Genomic DNA, 15175 nt, shown 5'->3' on the forward strand with positions numbered 1-15175 from the left:
AGATGGCTATAGTAAATTGGGGAACATTACTTAAAGGAATGATGGACGATGGACAATGACAATCGTGTAAAGAGAATCTAAAACAATTCTTCATTACTGTCTGGCACAAAAATTAAAACTGGAGACGTGGCACAACCATAGCTAATAAGGAAAATTAGGATAGTATCGCTCTAAGAAAAGTGCATACAAATTGGCCAAAAGAAGTAGGCAGACATGAGGATTGGGAGCAGTGGACTTCAGCAAAAGAGGTCAAAGGGATTGATTAAAAAGGGGGAAAATAAGAGTATGCGAGTAACCTAATGGGGAAAATACAAACTGATTGTAAAAGCTTCTATAGGTGCGTGAAGAGAAAAAGATTAGTGAAGCCAAATCTAGATCTCTTACAGACAGAAATGTTATAATGGGGAACAAATAGATGGCATACCAATTAAGTATATTTGTTCTGTTTTCACAAGTAAGGACACAAATAATGTTCTGAAAATGTTAGGGAACACAGGATCCAGTGAGATGGAGGAACTGAAGGAAATCGCTGTTAGTAGGGAAATGATGTTGGGGAAATTGGGGTTAAAGGCTGATTCAACCCCCAGGGGTTAGTCTACATCCTGGAGTACCTAAGGAAGTGACTGTACAAATTTGGCTGCCTTGGTGGTCATCTTTCTAGAGTCGAGACTCTGGAACAGTTGCTATGGATTGGGGGTTAGCTGATGTATCTCTACTACTCAAAAAAAAAGAAACCAATTAGCCTGACATTGATAGTAGAAAAAATGTTACAGCCTATTATAACAAATTTACCAGCAGAGCATATGGAAAACAGTGAGAGGACTGCAGAGTCAGCATAGATTTATGAAAGGGAAATCATGTTTTATAGATCTACTGAAATTTTGAGCATATAATTAGTAGAGATTTCAGAAGGCTTTCAATAAAATTAAATCAGCGGTACTGGTGATTGTGTATGGACATGGATAGAGAACTGGCTGGCAGATAACAAACAAACAGTAGGAATATCCAGTAATTTTCTGACTTTCCAGCAATTACTGTTTTTGTAGTAATATACAGGTCTTTTTTGGGTGGTAGCCAATAACTAGAGGGTACAGCACAATACATATTAATGATTTAGATAAAGGAACTAAATGTAACATCTCCAAGTATACAGACGGTGAGAGGGTAAACTTTGAAGAGAGGATGTTTGGACAAGTTGAATGAGAAGGCAAGTGAGTTTGTAAATGCATGGCTGATAAACTGTAATGTGCATAAATGTGAGGTTATCTACTTTTGGTATGAAAAACAGGAACGCAGGTTACTATTTAAATGGTGGTAGATTGGGAAACGGGGAGGTTCATTGACACCTGAGTTTCCTTTTTACGAGTTGCTGAGAGTAAGCATGCTGATGCAGCAGGCATTGAAAAAGGCAAATGTTAAATAGGCTCCATAGGTAGAGGATTTGAGTACAGGAACAGGAATGTCTACCTGCAGTTGTACAGCATTTTGTTGAGATCATACCCGAAATATTGTTTGCACTTTTAGTCTCCTTTATCTGAAAGAGAATGTTCTGGCTATGGAAGGATTGCAACAAATGATTACCAAACAGATTCTTGGAATGGCAGGACTGATGTGTGAAGAGTAACTGGATCACTGAGGACTGTATTTACTGGAATTTAGAATAATGAGGGAGCCAAGCGAAATACTCAAACATAAAATTCAAACAAGATCATATATAGTAAATGCAGAAAGGATGTCCCCGATGACTAGAGAGTCCAGAACCAGAGTTAAAGTCAAAGGATATGGGGGAGGCTAGTTAGAACGGAGATGAGAAATTTCTTCACAGAGTGGTAAGTCTATGGAATTCTCTGCCATTGAAAGCGGTTGAAGCCAAAACACTGTTTTTGAGAAGTAGTTTGATATTATTCTTAAGACTAAAAGAATCAAAGGGTATGGAGAGAAAGTGGGAACAGTACAATCTGCCATGATCCTATTGAATGATGAAGCAGGCTGAAAGGGCCGAATAATATACTATTACACCTCTCTTTCGTGTATCTATATTAATCCTTCATCCAAGCCATAAATATAGATCATAAATTGTTGCATTTCCAATTCTTGAAATAATCAACTGGTTACAGTTTGGCAACCTGAAAATAATTTGTTTAACCTGATTTTGTTACCTGTTAGTTAGCCATTCCTCTAGCTATGCTAATCTATCACTGCCAACATCATAGGTTCTTAGCTTTTGTAGTAGCCCCTTATGTAGCTTCTTATTGAATGCCTTTTGAAAATCCAGTTAGACTACATCTAGCTTCCCTTTGTCTTGCTCAATTTATCTTCAAAGAGCTTGGAGTTGTAAAACAATCAGGTAGAGTGAACCTTGTTGTATGATTTTCTAAATGTCCTGTAACTATGTCCTCCTTAATTATGGGTTCTAACATTTTGCCAACAATAGATGTTAGAATAACTGACCTATAGTTTACCATTTTGTCTACTTCCTTTCTTGAACAAAAATGTTGAATTTGTGGTTTTCCAGTCTGCTGGGACCTCTCCAGAATCTCGGGAATTTTGGAAGAGTACAAAGAATGCATTCACTGTCTCTGCAGCCACTTTTAAGGTGCTCTGTAGTAGCTTATCAGGGAACTTATCAGCCTTCAGTTCTGTTACTTTGCCCATTTTTACTCTGGTGACATTGATTTGTTTTAATTCCTCCATCCCATTTACCTCTTATATTTGGGATGCTTTAAATATCTTCTTCTCTGACTATGAAATAACTGCAGAGTTTCCTGATGAAAGGTTCCTGCCCGAAACATCGATTTTCCTGTTCCTCGGATGCTGCCTGACCTGCTGTGCAGTTCCAGCACCACTCTAATCTCCAGCATCTGTAGTCCTTACTTTCACCACGTTCTAATCACCAGAGTAGAAATGTAAAATAGTTCAAAGCTTCTTGTGTCCCATTATGAATTCCCCAGTTTCATCCTCCAGGTGACCAGTGCTGTTTCTAAATACTTGTGGAAGCATTTATTTTGTTTTTATGAAACTTCAAGTCTTCAAATCAAATATCATTATTTGTCATGGTAGTGTATATATCCTTTCTTTCAAGTTAATATCACCCTTGTGTTTGTTAGTTAGCCATGGATGGTGATCCTTGGAGTAGCATAATTACTTCCTCTTGGAATGTATCTTATTATGAAACTATGAAATAGCTCCTTAAACGTCGACCACTGCTTATCTGCTGTTTTCACTTTTAACAAGTATTTTCAATCTACTTTTTTTTGCTTTCATATCCTTGAATTGCCTTTTACATTTTTTAAAACACAAGCCCAAGACCCACATTTCTTACTTTTATATCATGAAACAATTACTAGATGATCCTACACTTTTGAGATTCTTAAATAATCAGTTTTGTTACACACTACCAAGTCAAAAAAAAAAGCTGTTCCCTAATAGGTTTCCAAAATGTAAGCTTCTGTGAAGTTGTCCTTAATGCACTGTTTAAACTCATCCTCCAGGCTACCATTGCCTAACACATGCTGCTAAACCACTTTTTGTTGTTTGCAATGACAAGTTTTCCCATTAATACCAATTCTTCTGTCTTACTCTTTGTGTCTCTTTAATACTTTTATTTCACATATATCTATTATCCTGTAAGCCTTTAATTTGTAGTTCAGAATCCTGTTTTATCATTGAAAAATATAGTGCCAAAAACTTTTCATTTTTTTTAGAGAGAGGGAGCAAGCTGTTATGTTGGTACTACTTTTGGAACTAGGTAGACAAATGGTAAATCTGAAGAGGAACACTATTGGTGATATTCGCACCTCCATAGCCGTTTCTAGACTGGACATAATCTCTGTCTCACCAGGTCACCTGACCAGCTCTTGTAAAGGGGTAGCACCCCCAACTACTGACATAACACCATCTAATTTGCTTTAATGCAAAGTGGTTTATCAGTTTGACTTCAAATTATTAAAGATTCAAAAACCACCTGTGTTGTTTTACTGAAACGTGACTTAATATGGCAAACATTAAATTTAGTTTTGTTTTAATGATTAAGAGAAGGAAGTACTGATAAATAGTAGTTTGTGTAGATTTTATTCCCAAACCTCATGATATAAATTATAAGAGTAGTGTATTTCCATTAGTGTGAATCATTCTACAAAATAATGATTGCCAACAATAATTTTCCCTATGTTAACATGTTAGAGAAAGCAATTTGATATAAATATACTAAATATTCATTTGATAGCATAATTGATTTTAACTTGTGATTCTGCTATTCCAAGAAGTGCAGCATTTTTTAAGCAAATAACGAGAATAGTTTGTGCAAATTGATTAACTTATTTCTTGTCTTTTAGAGTTTTATACAATGCCAGTTTAAGAAGATATGAAGAAATTTCGAACTTTGTGAAACTAGAATGCTATTGTATGAAGGGAAAGCAGACTACGTGATTGTTCTACGAAGGGATTGATATTGCTTATATCCATTTCAGCTTTTAAGCCAGTTCATGTCCTCCATTTCTAAACCTTTGAGTGCATAAATGCAAATTTTTAATAACTCCTTTACTTATTAGCATCTCACTCCAAAAGGTAAGCTATCTTACAAAGTGTAAGCCTACAATTGATCAACTTGCCAAGTGTTAAAATGCTTTGATGTAATTGTAATTAGGCAGTAACCATTTATGATTGTCAATAAACCCATGGTAATTGTAGGTTAGCCAGGAAATTAAGAATGCTGATAACACATTTTTTAAAATTTGTTATGTCGGTTAGAAAATGCATAACCTGACTTGTGGGAACTATCCACAAAGCATGAATCCATGAGGTAATAAAAGGCAGTACACCCTGGCAACACCACTTCAGAATATAGCACAGACAAGGAGATACAAAAGTCTATTCATCTGGGGTAGGATCCAATCTAGCAACAATGGAGATACTCAGCAAATGGAAAATGGATTTAATTATTTTATGTATTTTGTCTATACTAGATTTTTTTAAAAACATCTGTGACCCTAATGAACAGTGATGTGGGAAGGCTAGCAATCTCTCTATATTCTTCCATTGGGTCTACAGAGCTTATTTTTACGACTGTATTGTAAGCTCAGGAATGAGTCTTCAGTTAACTTGGCCATATCCTGATAGTAAACTGAGAAGCAAGAGAGAACTTACCTTGTGTTCCTATCGGGAAACTCTGCTCACTAATTCAGCAGCTCTTGAAAAGGCAGAGCTCACTAAATCCATGAATAAATAACTTGCAAAAATTGGAACAGCTTAGTGCACTTGCATGGAATAAATGCCATCATTGATATGAGAGGTGGCATTGCAGACACTACATTTGAGATATTATACACACAGGTTTCTAAAGCACTATGTCAAATTTAGCTATAGTTGTTACTTCCAGTCCTGTTTTCAAATGTCAGCTCTCTTGATTACTTGCATTGACAGTATATGTAACATATCCATTAGCCCACAAAGGGAAAATAACTTTTTCTGCCTCTAACTAGAGCCTGTTAATTTTAAACTAGAGTCCTTTTATACCTTTGCTCACTGCCTGAAGCCTGTTCCATCTGCATCATAAAGTTATCTTCTCAACAGCAATCAAATAAATGACCTTTCTACTCATTAACAGAGGATAGTCTCTCGGGCAGCAGTTAAATAATCAGTTCGCTCGTTGAGCATGTCTGTATGGTTATTTGATTTGAAAAGGACCTGCAGACTCTTCCTCTTGTTTGCTAGGTAATCTGAATTTTAGGGCCATCTGTCCACCTGATGTGTTATTTAAGAACCAGGAGGCAGGGTTTAAACTTCTAAGCAACACAACGCCATAGTTACTGATTAGTCTATATTCACTTTTACAGGATTGCAAGTATAGGAGTAATCACTGTTTACGTAAACAAACACTCTTATGGAGACTCACTAGCTGGGTCACCTGCTGAGAAAATAAATGCTTGGATGGTTTCGCCAGTGTTCATTTGCAGAGATTGCTACCTTCCTCGTTTCTGAATGATGAGTTTGAATATCAATGCCACTTTGCAAACAAATATGCATCATACTGACTTTTGATTTGAACATCCAGGATTGAAATTGAAGAAATGGGAAGCATGCTGATCTGTTTACATTTAGGTGGCAAATGGAGTGAAACCTATCTCATATATAACTGCAACAATCAGGATATATCTAATAGTTATTCAGTAATTCAAGGGTGCAATTTCTTTATTTGGAACTTCCCACCCTAATCTAACTAATTGGTGCCTTATCTTTTACCTTCCTGAGTACCTTCTCTTCATCCAGAAAGATTTTTTTAAAATGGAGGGTAATAGCCTTCAAGTTATTCAGGTTAGTGGATTGTGTGCTTGGGGTACTGCTTCATGTAGTGGTCAAACCTAGCAAAACCCCTCAGTCTATTTGAAGAAAATTTCATATTTTTGTTTCTCTGATACTGTAGGATTCCCAGTATTATTAAATAGTGCCACTTAAGGAGGTCTCTTTTATCTTACTCAGTTACTTTCATTTTTAATTGAATTGTAAATAAGTTGCACATTCTGTTTTGCGCATTATATACAAGATCTAATTCTCAATTTTAGTAACTGAACAGTGACAGAGGTCAAATGCATAATTAAAAATTGTGTGCATGAGAGGAATTTGGAAACTGAGTTTGTGGTGATGTAAGTTAAATCACTACTTATACATCTCCCAATTGTTATTTTTGAATTGCAAATGATCTGGAAGCCATTGCAATTTTTAGATCATTGGGAACATTTCCCCTGCAAGCTAATCTCAACTGCTGTTTGCTGTTGTATACTTGTAACAACTGACTTTCACTTAAATTTGGATTTGGACTCGGTGTTAAGCTTGTAATGTTAATATGTATCAGCATTTAAATATATTCCATAACTTTATACTTTCCTAATTTTAAAGTGAACTTTTACTAGCTACTTGAGTATTATACAGATCTAATGTAAATATTGTGTTTTTGGTACAGTTTATCGTGATGTCAATCAGTATTACGTTACAGATAGCAAGTCAGGTTTCCTTGGTGCAAGGTACTTCTATAGCAATCTCTGAAAAGTGGTAAAATACCTGATTGAGGATATTTGGCCTAAGTCTATCTACCTTCACTAAAACAACCCAATTATTTGTAACATTTAATTTCTTGTCAACTTTAGCAGAATTTATTGACTATTACTGGTTCCTAGTACTAGTGAATAATGTTCATCCATGCCTAATAATTAAAGTGATTATCTCTATGGAGTGTGGATATGATTGTACATTTTTTAAAAACACAAACATATCTTTGTGAAGCAGAAATGGATGTAAGACAATACTTGAGAGGTCTCTCTTTACCAACAAAAAAGCTTTGTTTTCATTTTTTTTCAGCACTCTTATTAGCACTTCTGGGATGAGCTGGGTATTGTAAGTGAAATAACTATTTTTCCTTTTGGGAATATAAAGCTCTTGGGGAGAAAAATGTTGGCAAATGTTTTTACCAGTGAAATTTCCAGCACTTTATTCAGCTAATATTGTGACCAGTAATTTCCCATAATGTTTGTGATTTTTTTTCAGTCAACTGTCCACTGTACTACTTAAGAGTATTTATGTTTATAAAAAAATTCTTTCTGTTTACTGTAAATATCGAAACTATTTTCTTATTGTGCATATTTTGAACCATGCAAAAACAAAAGATAAGCAGCTACTTCCCTTCAATGAGGATGTTTTTGGTCGTACAGGCTTGTTCTGAAGGGAGTTTCAGTTGCCTGACCAGCTTTTGGGTCAGTTGTTTTAAATACAGAATTTCTATTCAGATTTGTATGGTTTATACCTATTGTAAGTTTCATTTTTGGGAGGTTCTTTTTTATATATATGTGTACATGTATATACACGCAAATATATATAAAATGGTATAATATTTTGTTATATGTACTAATTGAGTACAATCAAATAATAACTTTACCACATGTTTTTGTGGTGGCTTTGTCAAACTATCAAAATTAGTTTGAAATGGCACTTTTGCTACCATTTTTGACTGATTTAAATACTTGTTTTCAAAGGAAATCAAATATTTATGGGGCATACTGTGAAGTAACAGGGCTAAATGTATTTTAAATATGTCTTTTCATGAGAAACCATTTAAACAGATCATGCTGAATGAGAAAGTATTTTTATTTTTTGATTTTAGCACACCATTGTTTTTATCAAAAGACAAAACTGAAATCTAAAATCTGATTTTAAAAATTACATAGACGATCATCTTTTGAGTTCACTATTTATACTAAATATTGTTTTGTCATGTACTGTTCTGATTCCATTACTGCCTATAATCATGGGAGCACATGGTAGCAGCCTAAATAGATAAAAAATGAATATAGGTTGCTGGCTAAAAACAAAACTGAATTTATTGTGCATTGTTAATTCTTCACATTTATATTACTATTTATGACTGTCTGTAATCTTATGTTTGTTCAGCAACATCCCATTCAATTCATATTATCATAAATATCTCTATGCAATAATATAACTTCAGTCATTTGTGTTTCTTATCGTACATGTCAAATTGGCATTATTTTTGCTTTTTATTGAGTATCTTTAACAAATTAATTGAATAATAAGAGGAACCAAATACTTCTAATATTTTAGATAAATATTCCAAAATGTTGTTTTATTTGATTAATTTATCTTTAAAGACATCAAGTAGTTAAAATATAAGATACTTATTTCCTTTTGGATTGTTAAATACACATTCAAGAGGTTTCCATCAGAAGCTGTTTGTTTCCTCCATGTCTAGTCCCAGCTATTCTGTTTCATCAGAATAAAAGTATCCGTGTCCACTGGCTGTAATATTTGCTAATTCAACCAAGTAATTGTTAGACTTGCGGAACAAACTAACATGCTTCCATTTGCATAAACTTTTAAAAGCTAATGGATAGGAAATCTGGGTACAAATAATTAGTGTCCAAGTAGTCAGGGACCCTAAGGGTAACACAGCTATTGCTTACCTGTCTTTCATTATCTGTCGTATTACTGGTACTGTTCAGCTTTGAAATACCCTGTTCAGTAATTGAAGCGTGTAGTTTGCTCAGCTAATTTTATCTGAATACTTTTGTACTGTGTTGAAAGGAATAGGAATGTCATTCTTGCACAATGAATCATAGCAAAATTGTTGATATTTAATTTAGCCATGAATTTTACATTGAATTGTTTTTCATTAAGTGAGTATTTAGGGCTAAAATTAGGGTGACAGGCATCTTTTACAACAAGATAAAGATTATTAACATAGCTTTCATGCTTGGAATATTTGGTATTACTCAACCATTCACTCACTCCTTAAAGTGTTCACTAGTTCCGTGGAAGATCGGGATCTAGAAAATTATTGCACCTCTCGAATAGACAGTAATTGAACCAGAGCTTTGCACAAATTATCAGCTTTGTGGAAATCAGAGTTTTAATACTGCTGTTTCATTGGATCTTATTATGTTCAGTTATATAACATTGATATTTTATGTTGTGTAAGAATGCTTCATTTGGAAAGTACACATGATAATTTTATTGATTCCACATTTTCAATATTTACAGATCACCAAATCAGCGTAACCCAATGTTGTGTTTTTGCTTCTTTTAAGATCAGCCCTCCACTTCATGCATAAAATGAAGTATTTTCCTTTACATATTCCTGATAACAACCTTAAGTAGTGCTGATATTCTGCATGTTAAAATTTAGTGTAGAAATACAAGATGTCCTTATGATTTGACATTTTTGACATTCTTGTAATAACGAAGCTTGATTTTTTTTTAATACACTTTTTAATAAAAGTTGTATTTGTGTCTTGGTTTGTTTCACTTGTATTCTTCTCCTGTGGTTACTTAGCTTCACCCACCTGAAAAGCTCGGATGTGCACGTCATGTGATAAACCATGAACATTAATAAGTTGTCTGCTATCAGACAACATTCAATTTCATGATTTTGCTGAGTTTAGAAAAAAAATCATCTATTATAAGCAACAACTGGATGCCAATGGAAAAATTCACAGCTATTTGGTCTAGACTCTAGTTGCCACCATGGCTCATAATTTTAATTGTTTTAAATATTGAGAAAATTTAATGTAATTTTTTCTAATTTATAACTCACACTGGCATACAAATCTGCCTGGTAAAAAATAAGAATTTCCAGTTTTTGAATAAACTAGAAGGCATTATTGGAAAGAAAATAGGTTATTTTTTGGTTCGTGAGATGGTGCTATGGACTGCTGTGTTGCTGCTGAGATTGTTTTGACATAAACCTATATCCACTCCAGATTTGTTTTCAGCAATTTTTAGGAAACAATGCCTATTGTATTTGTAATCAGAGCAGACTGGTTTTGCTCATTGTTAATTGAGGACAACAGATATTAATCTTGTCACAACCGTAGGAATAATGCAAACTGAAATGTCTGCTTAGACGCTGCATCCAGAAGTTTTATCAAAACGTATGTATAGGAAAAATCAAGTCAACATTTTTTTAAATCCTAAAATTAGTGCACCTTATTTAAAAATTGCACAGATATTTAAAGTTGCCCAAAATAGATGAAATCTGTATATTTTTGTGATTTCTGCAGGTGTTCAAATGTAGTAGAATTTAGTTTCATGTTAGATATTTTTGCAGTAGATTTCATTTGGTTAGTTAGTGTATTGCACTATTAGATCAGTAGATGTTCTGAGAGCACAGCATATATCCAGTACTCTGTAATTTGGTGTATAATGAACAATCATGAGAAAAGATGCAATGTGTAAATTACATGTCCAAAACTGATTTAGCAAATAAAGAAGAAATGCTGTTCTATATTGCTAAATTGAGCCTGCAATGCTTTTGTGTTGTCCCTTGACATAGTCAATAGATGACTTTACTTAAACCTTTGTTTATCAAGACGTTCTCCATTTTTTTTCCTTGTTTTCATTACTCTTACACCCTTTCATTGCCAACGCAGAGTTTTGTCTCATGTTCATTTAATACCGTCTCAAAATGAAGACTGAGATAATAGACTTTTTTTTTGTATGTACAGAAACATGGAATGCCTCATTAATGTTTGATTTCACTTCACATTTTTAAAGGAATGGTTTAGTGATAACGTGTTTAAGGTTTTTTTTAGAATTGTTTCCTATTTGGATGAAGTTTATAAAGTAATAAGGAAAATACTTTGGATGCTGGAAATCTGATAGAACAAAGCACTGGAAATATGCAGCAGGTCTGGCAGCATCTGTGGATAGAGAAATAGAGGTAATGTACCTTTTGAGTCAAATTTGAACTAGTAGGTGAATCAGTAAGGGTGCTCTGGAATATGTATGTGCAATCAACAAATTGGAAATCAGTTTGAGTCACCAAAACTGTATTGTGGGAGAACTCCACGTATTATAAATTTGTTTTTTTTTAAGTGAGACATTTAAACAGTGTGATCTTTACAGGTTTTGATACTTCACTATAACAACAAAGTCATGACTATTAAGAACTTTTAATTGAAGTGAGATTTGTGCTATAATTGTCAATATATTTGTTTTTAAAACAAACTAATGTAAACATACTGTATTCTTCCTTTTATTGTGGTACAAAAGCTAATAATCCAAAGTGTTGTCTTCATTGTGAATGGGAATACAGTATCAGTAGATCATGCCTGCTGTTTCTAAACCAATCCCATGTTACATTCTTCTGACTGTAAATTTATTTTCCTTAACTTCCCATCGAATTTGCAGCCATTGCATAAAAGCTTAGTTATTATGTTCTGCTGCAGCTCTTGCCCAATACATGTGTCTTATTCTTTATGCAACCAATGAATGGGAACAACCTTTGTTTGTCCATCTTGTCTAAATCTCTCATAAGATTTAATAGAGATGTACAAAATTAACTAAATAGTATTCTCTCCAAGGATACACCCCTTTCAACTAAATTCCCTCAATTCTGGAATCATTCTGGTGTATTTCGTTTACACCTTCTGAAGGATCCTCACGTTGTTCCTAAATCTATTCAGCAGAACTGAACACACTATTTTAGATTGGGCCTGAGCTGATTTCTATTAAAAAATCAACATAATTTATCTGCTTTTGCACTCAGGTTTCATTCTCAGAATGCCCTGCTACTTTCTATGCACATAACCCTCTGTGCCTGCGTAACTCTTTAGAATCATGGCATCAAATGCCTCCTGTTAAAATACATTACCTCACACTTGCATCAAATTCCATGTCCTATTTGTCTGCCTATTTTGCCAGTGTGTCTTGTTAATTGAAATCATCCCCATTGAAAGCTATTTGCCAATCTCCATTTTCCCAGTATCCACCAAAATTTGAAAGATTATGGCAAGCCTTTCAGCTAGTTCTACCCTTATTCCTTTAGTGACTTGGAATGCAAGTCATCAGAATTAAATGACTTACTGACCCTCACCACAGTCAACCTCTCTCGTTACACGCACCTCACAATTTTCATATCTTTCATTGCCTCTATTGCCCCCACTTCTGATGTTTTGTTTTACTTTACTAAACACTAGATACAAAGTGCTATAAATCTTCCTGCCTTACCCTGAGCTCCTAAAGACACATCACCCTCTTTGTTCATAAAAAGACTAACCTTATTATCTTACACTATCCATTTATATGCTAATAGAATTTTTTGTTCCCTTTTTACTATTGCCATTTTGTTCTCATTCTTTTTAGTTGCATATCTCCCCTCAACTTATTTTATTCGGCCTGATTCTTGCTTGAAGAGTTCATCAACATACACTTGTTTTTGTTTCATCATACTCCCTTTCTGTCATCCTCCAAAGAGTCCTGATTTGAGATCCTCTACCATTTGTGTTCTACTTAAGATTATTCATTGCTTTTCTCCATTTCTGATCTTAGCCTCATAAAATGATGATCATTTTTATCAAGTGTTTGTCCATAGCCAATTGGTTCATCCAAATTCCTAACACCAGATCTAGAAAAGTATATCATCTTGTTGGATGGAGGGCATATTCAAAGAGGTTCTCCTGTACACATTACAGAAATCTTTTATCCTCAACTCCAACTTCCATTTATCTATCTCTTTCTCACTATTGGAAGGTCTATAGAACTTCAATAGTGTGATCGTCATACCTTTCTTGTCTCTCAACCTTTATCCAATAAATTGTTATTTCCCCTCAAGGACAACCTTGTTCCAACATTTCCTACATTCCATCGTTGCTCTCTACTGTCACCACTCCTCCTTTTTGCCTTTGCTAACCATAACTTCCTATCCCTGTTCTTTGATTTTTGAAAATTTAGGTTGTCCACATTGAATATGAAATGTAAAGTTACCGACTTGAAGGAATACAAATGCTTATTATACGCACTGAAAGCATAATGTTGAGCAGAACTTGAGAAAATGTGGTTGGGTCTCCCATGTGGTATAGTTTTACCCTTCCCTCACACTGACTAGTGAGATATAAATCTCTGCAAAATTGTTGAATGCAGAACTCAACAGAGGAAATCTCAGCTGGAAGACAGAAAAGAACTGCAAATAAATTAGTAAACAAGTTATTGTTTCAGGTTAGTGCAGAGATGTTAACTGGTCTTTTCTCTTTTCAAGTGCTGACAGAACAGCTGTTTAAAGCCAGAAGTTTTATTTTGAATTACAGAATTTCCCAGCCAGTAATAATGAAAACATCAGCTAAATTCCCATCTGAGGTCATATTTCAGCACCTCTTATGGATAGCTACAGAGTATCTTTGGTGGAGGTTTGAGAAGTCTCAGACCTTCTTCTGGTCCTTGTCGGTGCACTGAACACTAGTACCTTTCAAGAGTTATCACTATTGATCAAAATTGATACTGTGCTCACTCACCCTGGCACATGTTGTCTGAAAATGTTTTTAAATGTATAAATTGAAAGTATGGCTTTGTTATATGATGTACTTACTATATAATTGAAACAACTTGTTGCAAAATGAGCCTTTTAAAAATTTCCTGCTGTGATGTAACCAAATTATATCATTGTTATGCTTCAGTAATAGTTACTAACAGCACTGACATTGGAGGTTTGGGAGACATTATTTGCATAGGTGTTTAATTGTTGAAACTAAAAGTGTATTTTGCTTTGTTGGGACTTTGTATACTTTTGCAATTATATTTCTGTAATTACTATCTAAACAAATAAAAAGTTAAACTTGTAATTTTGAGTTTTCATCTATGTATAGTTTACATGTCCTACATTAATTTAGAACTACTTCATTAGTATAGTATTTGTTTAAAAGGGATCTTCCAGTGATCAGCTTGACCATTGAGATATTTGAAACTTACTTTTCTCATCATGAAAAACAAATAAAAATAGAATTAAACCAAACTAAATGAGCTGTTCACATTTTAAAGAACAAAGAATAGAAGAGGATGGGAACAAGTCCTTTGGCACACAAAGACAATGCTGTCACATGATGGCATTCTGAACTAAAAACCTTTTGCCTCCATGCTGTCCATATCCCTCTGTTCCCTGCCTATTCATATCTTTATCAAGATATCTCTTAAACACTGCTGTTGTATCTACGCTCACCAATGCAATCCAGGCACTTACCACCCTCTATGTAAAACAAAAATCTGTCTCTCAAATCACCTTTAAACTTACCTCCTTAAACTTGTATTCCCGATTAATTGATATTCCTACACTGAAAAGGCAACTCCAACTATCCCATTCTATCTATACCTGTCATAATTGTGTAAATCTCTACTAGGTTGTTTCTCCCCCCCCCAGCTTTGATATTTAAGTTTGTCCAATCTCTTCTTGTACCTAATGCTGTAATGCTGTCCAAACCAGGCAACATCCTGGTAACTGTTTTTGTACAATCTTCAAAGCTTTCACATCTTTCTGGTAGTGTAGCAATCAGAGCTGTCCACAGTATTCCAAATGTGCCCAACTAAAGTTTTATACAGCTTGCCAATTGTTATACACTCTGTCCCAACTCCCAACTGATGAAGGCAAGAATGCCATATGCCTTTTTGACCACCTTACACATACGCATGTGTTGTCACTTTCAGGGAACTGTGGACCTGTACTCCTAGACCCTTCTATATCTTGATGCTATTAAGGGTTCTGCCATTTACCATAGACTGCCCTCCCAAAATTTAATTACCTCTCATTTGTCCGGATTAAATCCTGTCATTTCTCTGCCCAAGTCTCGAGACTATCTATATCCTGTTGTAGTATCTGCCCATCTTCCTCACCAACCGCTGCTCC

The 15175-nt window shown here is 34.6% G+C and overlaps 1 protein-coding gene across 3 annotated transcripts in view; it reads left to right on the forward strand.

Moving 5' to 3' along the window:
• The window catches only part of nfat5b (nuclear factor of activated T cells 5b), a 228494-nt gene extending 214384 nt beyond the window's left edge, over positions 1 to 14110 (forward strand). For 2 of the 3 annotated variants that reach the window (XM_072596003.1, XM_072596005.1), the window contains one exon: positions 4335 to 14109. Coding sequence is in view for 1 of the 3 variants with exons in the window: in XM_072596004.1 (XP_072452105.1) it covers positions 4335 to 4357 (23 nt within the window). In the remaining 2 variants the exon portion in view is untranslated. Of the gene's footprint in view, positions 1 to 4334 lie in introns of all 3 variants that reach the window. The other variant, XM_072596004.1, reaches the window with a different exon arrangement.
• The last annotated feature ends 1065 nt before the right edge of the window (positions 14111 to 15175 follow it).

This window comes from Chiloscyllium punctatum, chromosome 26 (genome assembly GCF_047496795.1).
Source record: "Chiloscyllium punctatum isolate Juve2018m chromosome 26, sChiPun1.3, whole genome shotgun sequence".
Lineage (NCBI taxonomy): Eukaryota > Metazoa > Chordata > Chondrichthyes > Orectolobiformes > Hemiscylliidae > Chiloscyllium > Chiloscyllium punctatum.